The sequence below is a fragment of the Anomaloglossus baeobatrachus genome, chromosome 5 (assembly GCF_048569485.1).
Source record: "Anomaloglossus baeobatrachus isolate aAnoBae1 chromosome 5, aAnoBae1.hap1, whole genome shotgun sequence".
Taxonomy (NCBI): domain Eukaryota; kingdom Metazoa; phylum Chordata; class Amphibia; order Anura; family Aromobatidae; genus Anomaloglossus; species Anomaloglossus baeobatrachus.
The window spans coordinates 34617800-34636858 of NC_134357.1; the positions used below are offsets into that span (position 1 = coordinate 34617800).

Here is a 19059-nt window from a genome sequence, read left to right on the forward strand (position 1 = left end):
GGCTTTGCTGTAGTTCATGAAACAAAAATAAATCTTGTATTCTTTGGCCTTTGCCATTACCGTTCTAATGTTAGCAATCACATCTCTTGTTCCTCTGACTTTTCTGAATCCTGAATGTTCCCCTGGCAGCTTTTTGTCAAAGTAAGGCTGTAGCCATTTTCATAGCATCTTCAGTAGTATTTTAACGGAATAGTAAGTTTAGATCATACAAACTCTTAATGCTTAGTTACTAACACTCCTGAATTTGTCAGGATTGTTGCGATATTTTAGATAAAAACTGTTAAACTCACTTGGTGAAGAGGACTCATGAAGTCACAGGTCTAGGTGGCAGGTATAGGAGGACACAAGGACCTAGGATGGAAGGCACATAGCGTAGTAAGGACCCAGACAACAGAATATGGCTAAGTTCACACACTGCGTTTTTTTGACGCTGCGTTTTTGGCTGTTAAAAACGCACAAAAACGCACCCGCGGCAAAAAACGCATGCGTTTTTACCGCGATTTGGTGTGTTTATGGCTGCGTTTTGCTGCGTTTTTGATCTCTGCGTTTTTCTGTGGTTTTCCAATGCATTGCATGAGGGGAAAACGCAGAAAAACGCAGGAAAGAATTGACATGTCCATTTTTTTTTTAAGCTCAAAAACGTAGCTTAAAAAAACAGTTGTGTGCGGACAGCAAAAATGAAAACTCATAGACTTTGCTGGGGAAGCAAAGTCCTGCAGTTTTGAGGCCAAAAACGCACCTGAAAAACACGCAAAAACGCCGCGAAAAACGCACTGTGCGCACATAGCCTTTGTTGGACGGCAGACAAATAAATACAGTAAGTGAGATAGGAAACAATGGAAGGCAAAGAAATGGGGGAAGGGGTAAAGAAAGAAGACATTGATAGATTGGAAGGAAAACTCAGGTGTAGGTAGCAAAATCCACAACAGATTGTACTGTAAGGCCTAGGACACATGGCAAGAAAAATGGTGCGAGTGGAAAGCGATAAAAAAATTTGCATTCCATTTCGTACCAGTATTACTCTATGGGGCAGCACACAGGAGTGATTATTTTCTCAGCTCTAATCGGATTGAGAAAACACTCGCCGCATCCTGTGAGTGGAATACGATCCTGTTCCACCCGCACCCATACAAGTCTATGGGGTGAGAGAAACATTGTATTGCCCTCGCATTACACCGGTGTAATGTGAGTGCAGTGCGATATACGCATCAGCTGGCAACGGAGGAGATAGGGAGATAAATCTCTCCCTCCACTTTCCCCCCCACCCCCGCAACTGTGGTCCGATCGCACGATCGGACCACAGTTGCATGACACTTGGCCCCCGCTGAGCAAATCCCTGTGTGGCCTCGGCCTAATGTGCAAAGTCTCTATTAAGTGTCAATGATGCTTATGGCAAACGATGGGTTAGCTAGCAGGTCAAAGAAGTAGCAGGTGCAAGATATAGAATTCACAGCAGATTGCAACGTAATGTGAACAAACTTCAATAACAATTTGCGATGCTTACTGAAAATGATAGGTTAACCAGAAGTTCACAGAATCAGCTGATGCAAATAGTAGAGGTTAAAGAGTTGATGGCAACAGAAAAAACTGAATGGTGGCAATCTCCAAACAAATGGCAACTGAACACAGTGCAGTCTCAATACTCAGACACAGGAATTTATTTAAGTGGGTCTGTGGGGCTACATGTAAGACCTGAGGTGGAGCATAGAAAGAGTGGCAGCCGTTGGACATCTCAACCTTGAAGGCAAGATGGGTGTATCACAATCTCAGCAAATGTGGAATAGTTCCTGAGCAATTTTTGTAAAAACCCTACCCAAAGGTTTTTGTTTCGTTACAGTGCTTAACATTTTCCATTTTGACATGGACTTTGCTTTGACCACTTGTGGTGATATCAATGTTCTGGCCAATAAGGCACCAGTAAAAGAAAGTTTGAGAAGCGCTAGGCTAAGCACTTTATACAGTTTCAAAAGGAAAGACTATCATTAGTAAGCAATTCTATAATGGCCTTCAGCCTTTGGCTGTCCAGCTGCTGCCAAACTACATCTCCCAGCATGAAGTTGGAATTGTGGAACAGCTGGGAACCAAAAAGATGAAAATTGAGATGGGAAAGACTAAACAGAGAATAGAAAAAGAGAAGGCAGAGTGGGATAGGCAGCAAGTTATATCAGCAAGCCAAAGATTATGGAATTGATTGGGGGCTGTGGGTCAAGGTCTTGAACAAATTCAGGATATTCCATAGAGAATTTAAATAAAAGTGGGTATCAGAACCACTAGAAGAGGTGAGATCTTCCATGTGCATGACTACATTCTTGTGAAGCGGGGAGCCCTATGCCAGCCGAGGGTCACTCGCTCCCCTGCTTCACTCAATGTATGTGCTTCCGATGGAGAGTGCGACACTTACGAAAACGTCCAATATTCTTTCCTGTTCAGCTGATGATCCTCGTCATAGACATAGAGAGTCACACACGATTCACACACAAGTCTCTTATAAAACAATTCAGGAACCAGTTTCTTTCTTATTTTTAGCATACAGGGCCGCTTGTGATGCCACCACAAGCACTCACTGTGGGTTGCTATCCTTCAGTCGCTGAGTCCAATACGTACTTCCTCACCATAATCTTTCCTTGCTGCTACCGTGTCTCACTCGGGCCCTTGGACGTCGTACCAGCTCCCGACCAGTGCATGGTCCCGCCGGCGGTCTCTATAACCTAACAGCCCACTGGTCTCAGGATGCTCTACAGCCTGTTCGCAGGGTGAGGTCTTGACACATGGGACGATGACTCCCATTCTGGACAGGCCCTGACTTCCGGCCCTATCCGCTCACTTGAACTTCTCCTGCTTTACTGACTAACTATCCAGCCTTCCAGATCCTTCTTTGCTCACTCATTCCTCCTTGTCACCATGGTTACCACCTAGCTGTTTACATCTGTTCCTGTCCTTTACTAACAAACTCACTAACTACCACTGACTCCCCACTCCTGCACACTTGGTCCCTAGTTGCACTACACTAATACATCGTATCTTATTAATATTATATCTATCTTATCTATAACCCTTGATCTAGAGTACTCCTGGCTCTATACAGCATGAAGGGCCTGCATATTACATTATACATTTGTGGCGCCCTGGACAAGCCAGGGGCCACAGAGAACAACACATACACACCCCACACTCCCGGTCAGGCACACCGAAGTCGGACACAAACCCTTGTTGCCTTCCTCCAGGGGCTGATGATCACACCAGGGGGTGGGCCAGACGGTTGGCCCTGCCCACCGAGGAGTTCACAGTCCTGGAGGCGGGAATAGCAGAGAGATCAGTTTTGGAAGTGGAAGTGAGAGGAAGTGAAGTGGTAGTAGAGCAGACTGAAGTTGGTCCGGGTGTGTGGCCCGGACAGATCAGCAAGGTTGGCAGACGGTGGTGACCGTCTGCAGGAGTGGCCTATCGCAGTCTACCGTAAGGACCGTGGACGGGCGGTGGCCCGGCGGTACCGGACCGGTACACAAAGAGAAGTCAGCACCATCTGGCAGGGGCTTACGGACCCCGACAAGGCTAGGAGTCGCCGTGAAGTTGCCAAATCCGTCAGCGAAGGGAACCTCCTGGGTTTCCCAGCAGCCAAGTCCCGAGAAAGGCAACAGTCCAACCGTGAGAGGGAAACACAGCCACCGCCAAGGCTACGGTTCCCAGGGCCAGAGCCTGCGGGCAAAAGGGGCTCCTCCAGCCCATATCCAAGCTGGGGAGCGGGTTACCGATGGGAACCCATTGGAACCGTTTACAGTACATAGGTGCAGGGAAAGGCAGTCACCATCAACCTGCCGGGAGAAACAACACTGCAGCCGTCTGTGGGACCCGTCCATCCAGCCGTGTGTTTTACCGAGAACTGTGTCCTCATCATTGGCTAAGTGAGTACCACCGTGCCGTGCGGCACAGCGCTGCCCCCGTGACCCTGCACCTCACCAGGCCCCGTAACCCGCCTGTCATCCATCCCTACCCAATCACCGGGCCCCGGGACAACCAACCCCCCTACCCACACAGGGGAGAACTAACAACAAAGCTGCTCCCTGTCACCACTCCCGGGATCCCCGTCTAGAGCAGCGGTGGTGTCACCAATATCACCACAACCGTGGGTGGCGTCACGGACAATAATCAAATCCCCTTTTCACTCACGGGCGAGGAACGCCGCTCGAGTCCCCGGGATCCGGCCCACCGCTCGAGCCACCACCGAGCAGCGGCAGCAGCAGCCGGACCCGAGCAGTGGGAGAGCGCAGCTTCCCCTCCTCTGCCCACGACACATTATTTACATTGTTCCAACATATACATATTATCAAAGACATGACTTGACATAAAACATATGAAACTCGTGGTTGCTGGATGGCGCCGACCGCCTTGCTCGTTATGCTCTGCTAAATCACTGACGCAGCAGCGCACTCATAAGAACAACTTACATTAAATACTATACACTCTTACATACATTATATTTATAAAACAACAACACTTCCCCATAGGAGTGGACGCATCTCAACCACCTCCTACACATAGACATGGAAATATCATTTTTCCAGTACACAGGAATACAAGTTCTGGCCGCCATTACCATATGATGCAGAATAAACTGCTTATATACGGCTGGACAGACTTCACTGTGGTGCAGAAGTGATGACAGGTCTGTAACTTTTTTCATCACCTGTTAAACTTTCTTCAAGAAAGATCCATAGACCTTAAGCAAAAAATGAGCAATGTTGTACTGATGAAGTTTTATGTGTCAGGGTATAGATACATGTCTTCTGCTCTGAGAAAAAAGACGTGGATTTTAATTGATAAAGATTGAAAATGACTTAAGGCTGCTTTAAAGCAGCCTTAAAAAGCAAAGATGAAAGCACCCGCCCTCGTCGGTTGTGCGTCACGGGAAAATCGCTGCCCGTGGCGCACAACATCGCTAACACCCGTCACACGGACTTACCTGCCTAGCAACGTCGCTGTGGCCGGCGAACCGCCTCCTTTCTAAGGGGGCAGTTCGTGCGGCGTCACAGCGGCGTCACTAAGCGGCCGCCCAATAAAAGCGGAGGGGCGGAGATGAGCGGCCGGAATATCCCGCCCACCTCCTTCCTTCCTCATTGCCGGCGGCCGCAGGTACGACTATGTTCCTCGTTCCTGCGGTGTCACACATAGCGATTGTGTACTGCCACGGGAACAACGAACAACCTGCGTCCTGCAACAGCAACGATATTCGGAAAAGGAACGACGTGTCAACGATCAACGATTAGGTAAGTAATTTTGATCGTTAACGGTCATTCCTGCGTTTCACACGCAACGACGTCGCTAACGATGGCAGATGTACATCACGAATTCTGTGACCCCCAACGACATCTCGTTAGCGATGTCGCTACGTGTGAAGCCCGCTTAACCCAAAATCCTGGATAGAATGTTCATTTTAATATTTCACAATGTCCAAACCAAGTCTTGTTGCACAGATTTAAAAGGAGAGAATGGAGTAATGTTGGAAAATGGAAGACGATTTTTTGGAGAAATTTATTTTAAAACTCAATGACTCCCTTGTGGTTCTAGTAGATTACATTTGTCAATGTTGATTTAGTAAAGTTACATTTGAAATTGAAAATCTGGTGTGTAATTCTTGTATAAGATTGGGCAGAGATAGTGGTGGGTTGGTTCTGAAGAATAATACAATGTTGGTAGACGCTGCCGTTTTATAACTGAAGCTATGAATTGTAATACTAGATACGTCTGTATATGACGGAAAAAAGGACATCAAGTATTAATAAAGATGAGTGGACAGAGGAGGCAACCTTCTTGTATTCCAGTGAAGAATGGTGTCACATCTGATAGGACACCGTACACTTTGACCTTGGTGGTTGAGTCTGTGTATGGGGACATAATCCAACTAAGCATATTAGACCTAAGGGGCCCCATACACAATAGATATGAATGATTGTTTGTCCGGTAGCTAGCTCTCCCGACTCCTCTGCTATTGTATTGCATTTGAGAGGCTCCTGTGTCTGCAGCTTATCTCACCGAAAACAAAGGGATCCGCCATCCCCAAAAAATCAGACATGTAAGATCTTTATCTTCCTCAACATCATCTGTTGGGGGAGAGTTAGGAGACCCTCATACATTTTAGGCTGCTGATATCAGCAGGCTTGTGTCACGGGAGTGTCAAGGTAACTAGAGCAAGGACCTCTAAACTGGCCCTCAGACTAGGGACACAGCACTGTATCTTATCCCAGAGGTAGGCTTGATGGTAGCCAGGTCTGGACCGCCAGCGTGACCCTAACCCTGATCTAACACCCCCGCTTCCCCACACCTGGAATTTAAAAGCAAAACCCATCAAATACCACAGACGGGAAGAACCAAGACACTCGTACACTGCAATCAGACACAAGGGAGAGACAATATGTGCCCAGGAAGAAATAAAACACAGGAAGGAAATAAACTATCAACAGGGATCTTTCCACACCATACAGGAAAGTACACGACAGATCACCAGGTTCTGGATCACTACAATAGGGACCAATATCGCAGGAGCAATGCTGAGCTATATTCGGCGAGGAGCAACTGGATCCAGTACCTTATAAAGAGTGAAGGTGGCTGTGAGTGGTTAAAGCATCTCGACCTTCTAAGAGCAGTACACAAAGCGAGCAGGAATTAACTCCTGCTGGACTGGAGAGCAGTGAAGCCAAAATGGCCGACGCCGAGGTAGGCTAAGCAACTAAGAGACCTCAGGTGGTTTATCAGACTCTGTGGTGTGAATAGAGTCTGATGCCGCCATGACACCCAGCGGGTGCAAGGCTGAACACTACATGAAAGTTTGGCTGTTGTTATTCTAGTGTATTTGGGGCCACCATAAAGGTCCAATCTACTCTATTAATTGTCTTTTTGCCATCTGCAGATAATACCATAGCTGGTAGGTGATTACAGTGTCATTTGGAGATAAGATTCATTGGTTTCTTGCTTTTCACATATATCTTACTTGATCCTTCCATTTTTTTTTTGGTTTCAGAGCAAGAAACATGCCAACAAGGTCCGGCTTTATTACATGCTACACCCTGAGGACGGAGGACCTCCATCCAAGAAACTTCGCCCAGACGACCCAGTAAGTCCTACATTAATTATAGTGTAATCAATGCTTTATTACTCAGTCCTGCCGCTGTCAGGGCAATACATTTCTTATAGGATCTCATGGAAGTTTATTCAAAGACGTTCTTCTAAATCAGAATGACATTGATGTAGCCTAGTTGAGTTTTTGTAATACCAGTATAGCATTTTAGCTTCCCAGTGTGCGGCTTGATTAGAGAATACACTGGATGCAAATCAAACTCGAAGTAACATTTTTAGTAATTTGCAGGACTCTATTTTACACAATGAAGAAGATTGGATCAGCCAGAGAAGGGCACATGAAGTCGGGTGCAACTGGGTGGGCTTCCGCATAATGCTTTGCAGTTATCACATCACATGGTATAGCATATCCAATAATAGCCGGTATAAAAGCCAAGGCTGGGAATGCAGTAGCCATTTCGAGGAGAATATGGATAATGAGAAGACGTTACAGTTCACAGTTTAGCAATAGAAATAGAAAGCTGTAAAACACCGAATCAACATTAGGCCTCTTTCACACGTCAGTGATTCTGGTAGGTATGTGACAGTTTTTATACGTACCAGAATTACGGACATACGCAGGCCCATTAAAATCAATGGGTCTGCGCACACATCAGTGATATTTCACTGACCGTCTCTCCATGCGGTGTACACGCGTGTCCATGTTTCCGCACGGACACATATCGATTTTTTTTCTGGCATCACTGATGTCCCATGGACCACACTATGGTGTGATCTGTGAAACACGTACCAGATAAACACGGACATTGAAAATAAAAAGCATTTTAAACTCACCCGTCTCCAGCGACGCTGTACCTGGCCACTGCTGGCTGTTGCTTCCAGCCTGGCTAATTATTCTCATGAATATGCAGTTATGCACTGCACAGCAGACCCGGAAGGGAAGTAGCTGCAGAGGGGAGACAGTGGCGGCCGGACACAGCAGACCCGGAAGTAGCTGCAGAGGGGAGACAGTGGCGGCCAGACACAGCAGACCCGGAAGTAGCTGCAGAGGGGAGACAGTGGCGGCTGGACACAGAAGAGTCGGAGATTCAGCACCACGGACAGCAGGAGCGTGGACAAGTGAGTTTATCTCCATGTGCTATCACGGATAGCAACTCCCTTTCCTCTTGTTTCCGATAGTGTTCTGTCACGGTCGTCTCTCTGTTTTTGGGGACTAGTAGCAGCTTTAGGACTAGGAACCCCTTATCTCTATCTGGGACTCTACATTTAAATGTGGTTTTGTCTCCTTTGGTTCTGAAGCAGTTAAATGTCAGTTTTTCTGCAGTTGAGGTCAGCTGTAGCTGCTCTGTAGCCATGCTCCCTTGTGTTTAAGTAGCTAGGTCTCCCAGCAAGCTTTGCTGACTATACGAACCATTTGTGTACTGGCCCCCTTTGGTGAAGGAGCTGCTGAGGATTCATTCTGGAGTTAGATCTTCTCCATTTTTTGTTGTATTCCCCTGCTTGTCATACCTGTCCTCTTGTTGTATTAGTGCATTGGTGGGTCTACTGAGACATACTACCGCACTCCTCAGCAAGAACTATAGTAGGGATCTTTTAGAGCTTCAGGTAATCCTGCTCGGCAACAGGTGCGGAGCATGTATAGGGTCTGGTGAGGAGTGCAGGGTACAGCGCCAGGTGAAGGCAGGAGGTGTCTATCTACTCTCTCACTAGTGCCAGGGCCCATCGTTGTTATTGTGTTCCTGGTGTTTCCCCTTGTTTGGGGCGTTGTTTTGTGTTTTTTTTTGTTGTGCTTCAGACATTTGTTGGTCTGAACGCGTTTACTACGTTTGTTGCATGACATGTTCTAATGTTATTGAAGGCCCCCTTGTCTGACAAGTTTGTAGATCTGAGATGCCAAGCCTGTTGCTTGGCTTCCCTGGAGATCAATAATTTGATATTTCATTGCAATACTACAGTAATGCAGTGTATTGAACAATCTATCACAGGTTGTAGTTCACTAGAGAAACTAATAAAAACTATATTAAAAAGATAAATATATCAGTATCAGTATAGAGCAACAGGAGGAACACCGGAGTACAAGGAAAAGACCAAACCATATCTGGCAACTCCCAGCTCAGAGTTTAAGTAGGGTGTGTGTGCTGCCCCATTGGCCACAGCAGGGAGCTGATTACACCTGAATAGTTGCTGTAGATCACAAACACCCTTTCTTCCTGACAGCGTGACACCATTTGCACTAACCACACGAGTTTCCCTGGCTGGGCAGAGCCTGGACTGCCCGGAGATATTAGCCGTGACGTAAAAAAACGAGCCCACATCCGGCCATGTGAAAAAACTGCTAAGTCAAAAAATGAGCCCTCATATGACTATGTCTAGGTGAAATAAAAAAAAGTTATGGCTCTTGGTAGAAGAGGAGGGAAAAAGAGCAAAAATTAAAAATGACTGCGTCTACAAAGGGTCAAATCTGAAAATAACGAGACGTTTCTAATTGTCTCTCCAGGAAAGGAGACAAACTCTAGCGCATCGCCACCTATTGGAAGTAGTGATCCTAAAAGTCAAAAGGGGATTTTTAACAATCCTTTGCATATGACTTAGGATATATGCCAGATCAGAATCCCAATTTACACGGTGTTTCGAGGTGCTTGCCCCTCGTCAGTGCAAAGTATGGGGGTCTGATATGGCTCATGGGTAGCTTCTAAACGTTTCTAGGAATGAAATGAATGAGCGACTTAAGGTGCTTTCCCTGTGTTTGTGCGTAGAGTATTCCTTAGCTTCATGAGACATGGAGTCTCTTTCTTAGCGAGCCGACTGGAGCGCTCGAGGCGATCTTTCCTTGCTCTCTGCTATCCACTTGATAATACACTAAGGATACATCTTATAATATCCTCTAGAGAGTGTCCCCCTGGGAGGGACGGACGGACTCGAAAGCCGTTGGGTCAATGTTAGATCAAACAAGAGTAAGACTTGCAGCGTCTTCAACCACTCATCTCCAGAGTCTCCCTCGCTGCTCAAGCATTGCCAATCTTCCAGAATGAGACCTGAAACAATATGTGGGAGTTAGCGACACTCTGGGGATTAAAACACACCAATATGATTGGGAAAATGGGATTTTCTTGACTTGTCTGTAGTAGGCGATCTGAGGATCAAAGGCTTCATGCATTGTAAGAAGTGAATATCGAAAGGATGTCGGCAAATAATATTAGGGTACCGTCTCACTAAACTACCTACCAGCGATTCCGACCACGATACGACCCGGTCAGGATCGCTGGTGCGTCGCCACATGGTCGCTGGTGAGCTGTCAATCAGGCAGTTCTCACCAGCGACCAGCCACCAGTGACTTGTGTAACAATGCTGCGCTTTGTAACCAAGGTAAATATCGGGTAACTAAGCAAAGCGCTTTGCTTGGTTACCTGATATTTACCCTGGTTACCAGCGTACACCGCTTAGCGCTGGCTCCCTGCACACGTAGCCAGGGTACACATCGGGTTACTAAGCAAAGCGCTTTGCTTAGTTACCTGATATTTACCCTGGCTACGTGTGCAGGGAGCCAGCGCTAAGCGGTGTAAGCTGGTAACCAGGGTAAATATCAGCTAACTAAGCAAAGTGCTTTGCTTGGTTACCCGATATTTACCCTGGTTACCAGCGTACACTGCTTACACAGAATCGGTGCTCGTTGGTCTCCCGCCAATGTGTGCTGCTCAGCGGGAGACCAACGAGCAAAAAATGAACCAGAACAGTGTGTAACAATCTGCGATTTCACAGCAGGGGCCAGGTCCAGCTTAGTGTCACACACAGCGAGATCGCTAATGAGGCCACTGGTACGACACAAAACCTGTGATCAGCAGCGATCTCGCTATGTAAGAAGTACCCCTTACTTTGAGCAAAGTTTGGTGGAGCCAATGTAATAGCCCTGTCTCCTGTCCGGCCCTGTCATAATACTTCTCCCCGGACCACCAACCCTGGAATTGGCAGGACACAACGTAATAACCTCCCAAAGACACAGACGAGAGGATAAAGAGACAAAATGACACCGGAGGGAATAAACTAAAAGGGGTAAAAGCAATTCACACCAGGGAACTCTCAAACAGAGCAAACAACGAATAGCTGGGTACCAAATAGAGGTATGCCGGGATTATGCCGGGATTGTGCCGGGATTTCGCAACTGCAAACAGAAACTATCTTTGGTGATGCCACAGAAAACTCCCCAGACTTAAGCAGGAGGAGACCAGCTGGAAATGGTGATTAGCAACCTGGTTCTCTGAGAAGCCACATACTGCTCCAGGAGGCAATAACTCCTAAAGTGCCAGAAGCAGAGATGAATGAAACAACCGACGCCCGACAGAACAGAGCTACTTACAGAAACCAAGTTGTTTGTTGGAAGTGTGTACAGAGTCCAAACAAGTAGTAGCAAACTGCGGGTGCCGATTCAAGTGATGCATGGTAGGTTGTGTAGTAGATATCCACAAACGTGGATCTGCACCGTGCATGTCACAAGGAGGCAGTAAAATTCATCCTATGCTGATGCTACGACCAGCACCCCAGAGAGACTTGGAAAAACTCTGAGTACTCTGGAAAAGACTGCTGGGGGATTGTGACTCTCATCTTCCGGGGCATTTATCCCATTACTGGACTATAGGTGTTTTCCTGGACTATTTTACCCTCTGTGTGATGGATTGTTGTATGGACCTTTCAGTTTGCATGTAATAAAGGTTCACCCATCTGTGGCTCGGAGTTGAACCCCGTCACAGTATACAAAATGTCCCCTCCACACATTAGAAGACTGTCTCCACTTGTCCCCTCCACACATTAGAACATTGTCTCCACTTGTCCCCTCCACACATTAGAAGACTGTCTCCACTTGTCCCCTCCACACATTAGAAGACTGTCTCCACCTGTCCCCGCCACACATTAGAAGACTGTCTCCACTTGTCCCCTCGACACATTAGAAGACTGTCTCCACTTGTCCCCTCCACACATTAGATGACTGTCTCCACTTGTCCCCTCCACACATTAGAAGACTGTCTCCACTTGTCCCCTCCACACATTAGAAGACTGTCTCCACTTGTCCCCTCCACACATTAGAAGACTGTCTCCACTTGTCCCCTCCACACATTAGATGACTGTCTCCACTTGTCCCCTCCACACATTAGAAGACTGTCTCCACTTGTCCCCTCCACACATTAGAAGACTGTCTCCACTTGTCCCCTCCACACATTAGAAGACTGTCTCCACTTGTCCCCTCCACACATTAGAAGACTGTCTCCACTTGTCCCCTCCACACATTAGAAGACTGTCTCCACTTGTCCCTTCCACACATTAGAAGACTGTCTCCACTTGTCCCCTCCACACATTAGATGACTGTCTCCACTTGTCCCCTCCACACATTAGAAGACTGTCTCCACTTGTCCCCTCCACACATTAGAAGACTGTCTCCACTTGTCCCCTCCACACATTAGACGACTGTCTCCACTTGTCCCCTCCACACATTAGAAGACTGTCTCCACTTGTCCCCTCCACACATTAGATGACTGTCTCCACTTGTCCCCTCCACACATTAGAAGACTGTCTCCACTTGTCCCCTCCACACATTAGACGACTGTCTCCACTTGTCCCCTCCACACATTAGACGACTGTCTCCACTTGTCCCCTCCACACATTAGAAGACTGTCTCCACTTGTCCCCTCCACACATTAGAAGACTGTCTCCACTTGTCCCCTCCACACATTAGAAGACTGTCTCCACTTGTCCCCTCCACACATTAGATGACTGTCTCCACTTGTCCCCTCCACACATTAGAAGACTGTCTCCACTTGTCCCCTCCACACATTAGAAGACTGTCTCCACTTGTCCCCTCCACACATTAGTCGACTGTCTCCACTTGTCCCCTCCACACATTAGAAGACTGTCTCCACTTGTCCCCTCCACACATTAGACGACTGTCTCCACTTGTCCCCTCCACACATTAGAAGACTGTCTCCACTTGTCCCCTCCACACATTAGACGACTGTCTCCACTTGTCCCCTCCACACATTAGACGACTGTCTCCACTTGTCCCCTCCACACATTAGATGACTGTCTCCACTTGTCCCCTCCACACATTAGACGACTGTCTCCACTTGTCCCCTCCACACATTAGACGACTGTCTCCACTTGTCCCCTCCACACATTAGAAGACTGTCTCCACTTGTCCCCTCCACACATTAGACGACTGTCTCCACTTGTCCCCTCCACACATTAGAAGACTGTCTCCACTTGTCCCCTCCACACATTAGACGACTGTCTCCACTTGTCCCCTCCACACATTAGACGACTGTCTCCACTTGTCCCCTCCACACATTAGATGACTGTCTCCACTTGTCCCCTCCACACATTAGACGACTGTCTCCACTTGTCCCCTCCACACATTAGACGACTGTCTCCACTTGTCCCCTCCACACATTAGAAGACTGTCTCCACTTGTCCCCTCCACACATTAGACGACTGTCTCCACTTGTCCCCTCCACACATTAGAAGACTGTCTCCACTTGTCCCCTCCACACATTAGACGACTGTCTCCACTTGTCCCCTCCACACATTAGACGACTGTCTCCACTTGTCCCCTCCACACATTAGATGACTGTCTCCACTTGTCCCCTCCACACATTAGACGACTGTCTCCACTTGTCCCCTCCACACATTAGAAGACTGTCTCCACTTGTCCCCTCCACACATTAGACGACTGTCTCCACTTGTCCCCTCCACACATTAGATGACTGTCCAGTTTTGAGCAAAATGTATGATCCTGATTTGTGAACAGGTCACTGTCTCCTGTAAAATCAACATACTCTTCCTCTACTGCAATGTCCATTACTTGATGTTTCTGGGAGTTGACGTAAAATGGTTCTTCTTATCCTGGGGATATTTTCTTTTTTTTTTTTTAACCTCGGAGAAAGCAACAGTAAAGTTGTAGGAAGCATGATATAATGCCGCTATCCTCCAGGGCGTCTGCGCTGTAACGATCATGCTTACAGCGAGGAGGTCTCTGATAATGATGATATAGACTTTCCTTAAGCAGCTTCTCATTACGCCGTGTGTTGACTTTCCCTCCTGGGCATCATGTTTTATGAGTCTTGTTGCTCTCGTTTTTTCTTTTCTTCGCTCTATAGAAGTGATAATGAGGATTTGATAACGCTCCCCCCCCCACCCCCCGCTCCACCGTTTGGAAAGGTCTGAGATTATAATAAAGAAGCTTTTCTTGTCACGGTCAATGAATTTTTGTAGTCAAGAGTCATTCTGATTTAATTGAGTGTAAATGTGTTTGAGAATGTGAACGGACGCCCCATACAAAATATATATATTGATCATTGATTCCTCATTATGAAGTTACAGATGGCTCAGGCCGGACATTGTGTGCGTTACCGGTAATGGCTGAACTCAATTACGCATCAAACTGCATGGTTATACTAATAGAAGGAGAATGGATGGTCAAGATGGATTTTCCAATACTTTATTAATAATGGCTTATCCTTATTTAATTAATGGAGGGGTCCAACTACTACACCCTTGTTGTTCAGCTGAAAAAATGAGTAACTATAGGGTAATGAACACCACGTCTGCATTTTGGCCAGACATAGTGACAGTCATTTGGTTTTTGGCAATAGAAGGTCACAAAATGCTCCCTGACTTTCCATTGTTCCTACTGTCAGTATTCATTGTATTAGGTAGCTTTCCTGCTGGATTCATCTCTCTCCCTTATGGACCCCCCAGCAGATGCTCACCTTCCACCAAGTTGTTGATTGTCAGTATTCCCTTGATGTTCCCTTGGACTGGTGCTGGTGATATTTTCAGTTCCTTCAAGCTTTGGTTGCAAGTAGGTGGCTTGTACTCTTCTGTGGTATCGTTGCTGACAACTCTGCTGAACTTCTACCTGAGTCATCTGTAGATATGTAGTTCATGCTATTCCCCCCCGTGTGTCCTCCTTGTGTCTTCTCTAGTGTTAGTGGCGTTGATAAAGAGCTCATCCCATCCGTTCCCTATTTAGGGCCCAGCACTCTTCCCCTTTAGGACCTAGTGGAGTTCTCCCTTTTTCCAGCTGCTAATCATCAGTAATTCTGTAGGTGCTTAAATACTCCCTTCTTCCCCGGACTGTCGCTGGTGATATTATTCCGTTCATTCTAGGTCTGGTTGCAAGGAGGTGGCTTGGTCTCATCTATAGTATCGTTGCTGAAGCTTTGCTGAACTTCTGCCTGTCTCATCTGTGGATAAGTAGTTCATACATTTTCCTCCTTGTGTCTTCTATAGTGTTTAATGGTGCTGATGAAGAGCTCACCCCATCCGTTCCCTATTTAGGTTTCACTACTAACGATATCTAGGGTCAGATATCCAGCTCGGCGCATAGGTGCAGAACCTATGAGGGACCCCAGGAACCAGTAGTAGGTTTGGTCAGGGGTCCCCATCTCTCCCTTCCCTAGACACATGGGTGCCCTTCCCTTTTGCCGCTCGCTTGGTACTTCCCTGTACCTACCGTGACAGCACCATGCATATACTTAAGGCGCTGAAGATCCAAGATTTTCAGGTTTCGATTTGTACCAATCCAACCAAATGTTGGCTGGCCATTTTGTCTAATTATTTTGACAGCTAGGAAGAGGTTAAAATAAAAAAATAAAAATATTCTCACCTGTCCCAAGTTCTCACCTGGCTCCTTGTGCTACTTCCGTCCCTGCAGCAGCCTCCTTGACCCTAGGGGAAGATCTTTGTTTTTTCCACATGACTTTGTAGTGCACCGATGCAGTGGACCAAGGAAGTTGCAGCAGCAACGTAGGCGTCGTAAGACGTCAAGTGATGACACATGAGGATAATAAATATATTGTTTTTTATTTTAAAAATTTTTTCCCACCCCTCCATTTATTATTCCATAGGGTCTGTAACATAATAAACATTTTTTTTTCGGCAATTTTGTTGCAGACTGAATTTTATTTGCACTAAAGCAAATCTTCCTACCAATTCAAGCAAAACTAATTTTAGAAAATTGGCTCCATCTCTAGCCACGAGCGTATGATTTTTCATTATCAGGTTGTATTGAGACACAGAGAAATATCATGTGTTATTATAGTCTCCAGGAGGCAATGGAGTACAGCCTAATTTCCCCAAAAAACCCCAGGAGATTTAAGGACAGCGACATACGGAGCCTTTCCTGTGTGTAATATTATTATCAGACGCTTAACTCTAGTAGGTGCAGGGGGTGCAATTGTACCTGGTTACAGGACCCTATGGAGACCCAAAAGGTCCATTTGGCCCTTATGAAAAGTCTATTACTACCCTGTTTCCCTGAAAATAAGACGTACCCTGAAAATAAACCCTAGCTTAATTCTTCAGGATTTTGGGAGTATGCTTGATATTTAAGCCTACTCCACAAATAAGCTCTAGTTACAGTTCAAAGTGTCCACACATCTACCAGACCCTAATGTGTCACACAGAGTTTTGCACCAACTTTTGACTGTCATGATAGCATTGGGCTCTGTTCAGATTGCAGATGCTGACACTCGGCTTGAAGGTTTCTCTGGTGTCTGGGATCAACACAGGCAGACTCAGGTGTCAACCTGCTGTGTGCTGATTCATAGGCAGGCTAGAGGGAGTTAATCTCTGCTGGTCTGTTTGCTTTTTTTGTCACATTCGACGGGAAGGCCTCTCATATCTGCTTCCCTCCTATTTATGCTGGTTGAAACCTTCCACCAATGCCAGCTATAGTTTATTCTCTGTTGATCTGTGAGGTGTGGTGTCCGAGACTTACTGATGAAATTTGTGCTCATTGCTTGATGCGGTTGTGGAGTTAACACCTGCTGTTTTGTAGGTTAGGCTTAGGGTTAGGTTCCTGCTCTTGTTTTTCCTCCTGAACCTCTTATTATCTTTACCTTTGTGTGCGCTGTTGTGTTGAGTTTTGGTTTTCCCTTGTCTGTCTTTATCTCTGAGTTTCATCCCTGTCCTGTCTCTCCCTGTCTCCCTGGGAGGAGGGTGAATCAGATCAGGACTGGTCACGAGCAGGACCAGGAGGGAGGCTGAGGCCTCTCCCCCATCAGGAGTATCCCTGAGTTTAGGGATAGCATATGGCCCTTAGCTTGAGGGACAGCCTAGGTTCCCTGCTTTCCCATAGTCATCGTGACATCCAGATGTTCAATAGACTGGTCATCTTTGCTAACTCTGTCCCGTTCTACACAGCGAAGCAGACTTCTGAGCTGCAGAAAAGAGGACGTACTATGACTAGAGAAGAGTGAATCTCCCAAAATTAGTTTGGGTTGAATATATTTGGACATTATGAAATACAGTTCGAATCAATTCTGCCCCAAAATATGTTTATTGTGCTCTGTGGTCTCTGCAGACCTCAAAGCATAACAAATAGTGGAATGAGAAAGTAGTAAAAAAAGATGGAGGAGGGCTTGGGAAAGATACATACATCAAGCCAAGTTTGACGTGACCACTCAAGCACTTACAGTGCCTACAAGTAGTATTCAACCCCCTGCAGATTTAGCAGGTTTACACATTCGGAATAACTTGGCATTGTGACATTTGGACTGTAGATCAGCCTGGAAGTGTGAAATGCACTGCAGCAAAAAAGAATGTTATTATGTTATTTCTTTTTTTATTTATTTTTTTTTTAAATTGTGAAAAGTTTATTCAGAGGGTCATTTATTATTCAACCCCTCAAACCACCAGAATTCTGTTTGGTTCCCCTAAAGTATTAAGAAGTATTTCAGGCACAAAGAACAATGAGCTTCACATGTTTGGATTAATTATCTCTTTTTCCAGCCTTTTCTGACTAATTAAGACCCTCCCCAAACTTGTGAACAGCACTCATACTTGGTCAACATGGGAAAGACAAAGGAGCATTCCAAGGCCATCAGAGACAAGATCGTGGAGGGTCACAAGGCTGGCAAGGGGTACAAAACCCTTTCCCAGGAGTTGGGCCTACCTGTCTCCACTGTTGGGAGCATCATCCGGAAGTGGAAGGCTTATGGAACTACTGTTAGCCTTCCACGGCCTGGACAGCCTTTGAAAGTTTCCACCCGTGCCGAGGCCAGGCTTGTCCGAAGAGTCAAGGCTAACCCAAGGACAACAAGGATGGAGCTCCGGGAAGATCTCATGGCAGTGGGGACATTGGTTTCAGTCAATACCATAAGTAACGTACTCCACCGCAATGGTCTCCGTTCCAGACGAGCCCGTAAGGTACCTTTACTTTCAAAGCGTCATGTCAAGGCTCGTCTACAGTTTGCTCATGAACACTTGGAGGACTCTGAGACAGACTGGTTCAAGGTTCTCTGGTCTGATGAGACCAAGATCGAGATCTTTGGTGCCAACCACACACGTGACGTTTGGAGACTGGATGGCACTGCATACGACCCCAAGAATACCATCCCTACAGTCAAGCATGGTGGTGGCAGCATCATGCTGTGGGGCTGTTTCTCAGCCAAGGGGCCTGGCCATCTGGTCCGCATCCATGGGAAGATGGATAGCACGGCCTACCTGGAGATTTTGGCCAAGAACCTCCGCTCCTCCATCAAGGATCTTAAGATGGGTCGTCATTTCATCTTCCAACAAGACAACGACCCAAAGCACACAGCCAAGAAAACCAAGGCCTGGTTCAAGAGGGAAAAAATCAAGGTGTTGCAGTGGCCTAGTCAATCTCCTGACCTTAACCCAATTGAAAACTTGTGGAAGGAGCTCAAGATTAAAGTCCACATGAGACACCCAAAGAACCTAGATAACTTGGAGAAGATCTGCATGGAGGAGTGGGCCAAGATAACTCCAGAGACCTGTGCCGGCCTGATCAGGTCTTATAAAAGACGATTATTAGCTGTAATTGCAAACAAGGGTTATTCCACAAAATATTAAACCTAGGGGTTGAATAATAATTGACCCACACTTTTATGTTGAAAATTTATTAAAATTTAACTGAGCAACATAACTTGTTGGTTTGTAAGATTTATGCATCTGTTAATAAATCCTGCTCTTGTTTGAAGT

At 46.4% G+C, this 19059-nt stretch overlaps 1 protein-coding gene across 1 annotated transcript in view; it reads left to right on the forward strand.

The window, feature by feature from the left end:
- ZMAT4 (zinc finger matrin-type 4) overlaps window positions 1-19059 on the forward strand; it is a 551003-nt gene that overhangs the window by 133807 nt on the left and 398137 nt on the right. The window contains exon 3 of the mRNA XM_075348396.1: window positions 7013-7105. Coding sequence (XP_075204511.1) covers window positions 7013-7105 — 93 coding nt within the window. The remainder of the gene's footprint in view (window positions 1-7012; window positions 7106-19059) is intronic.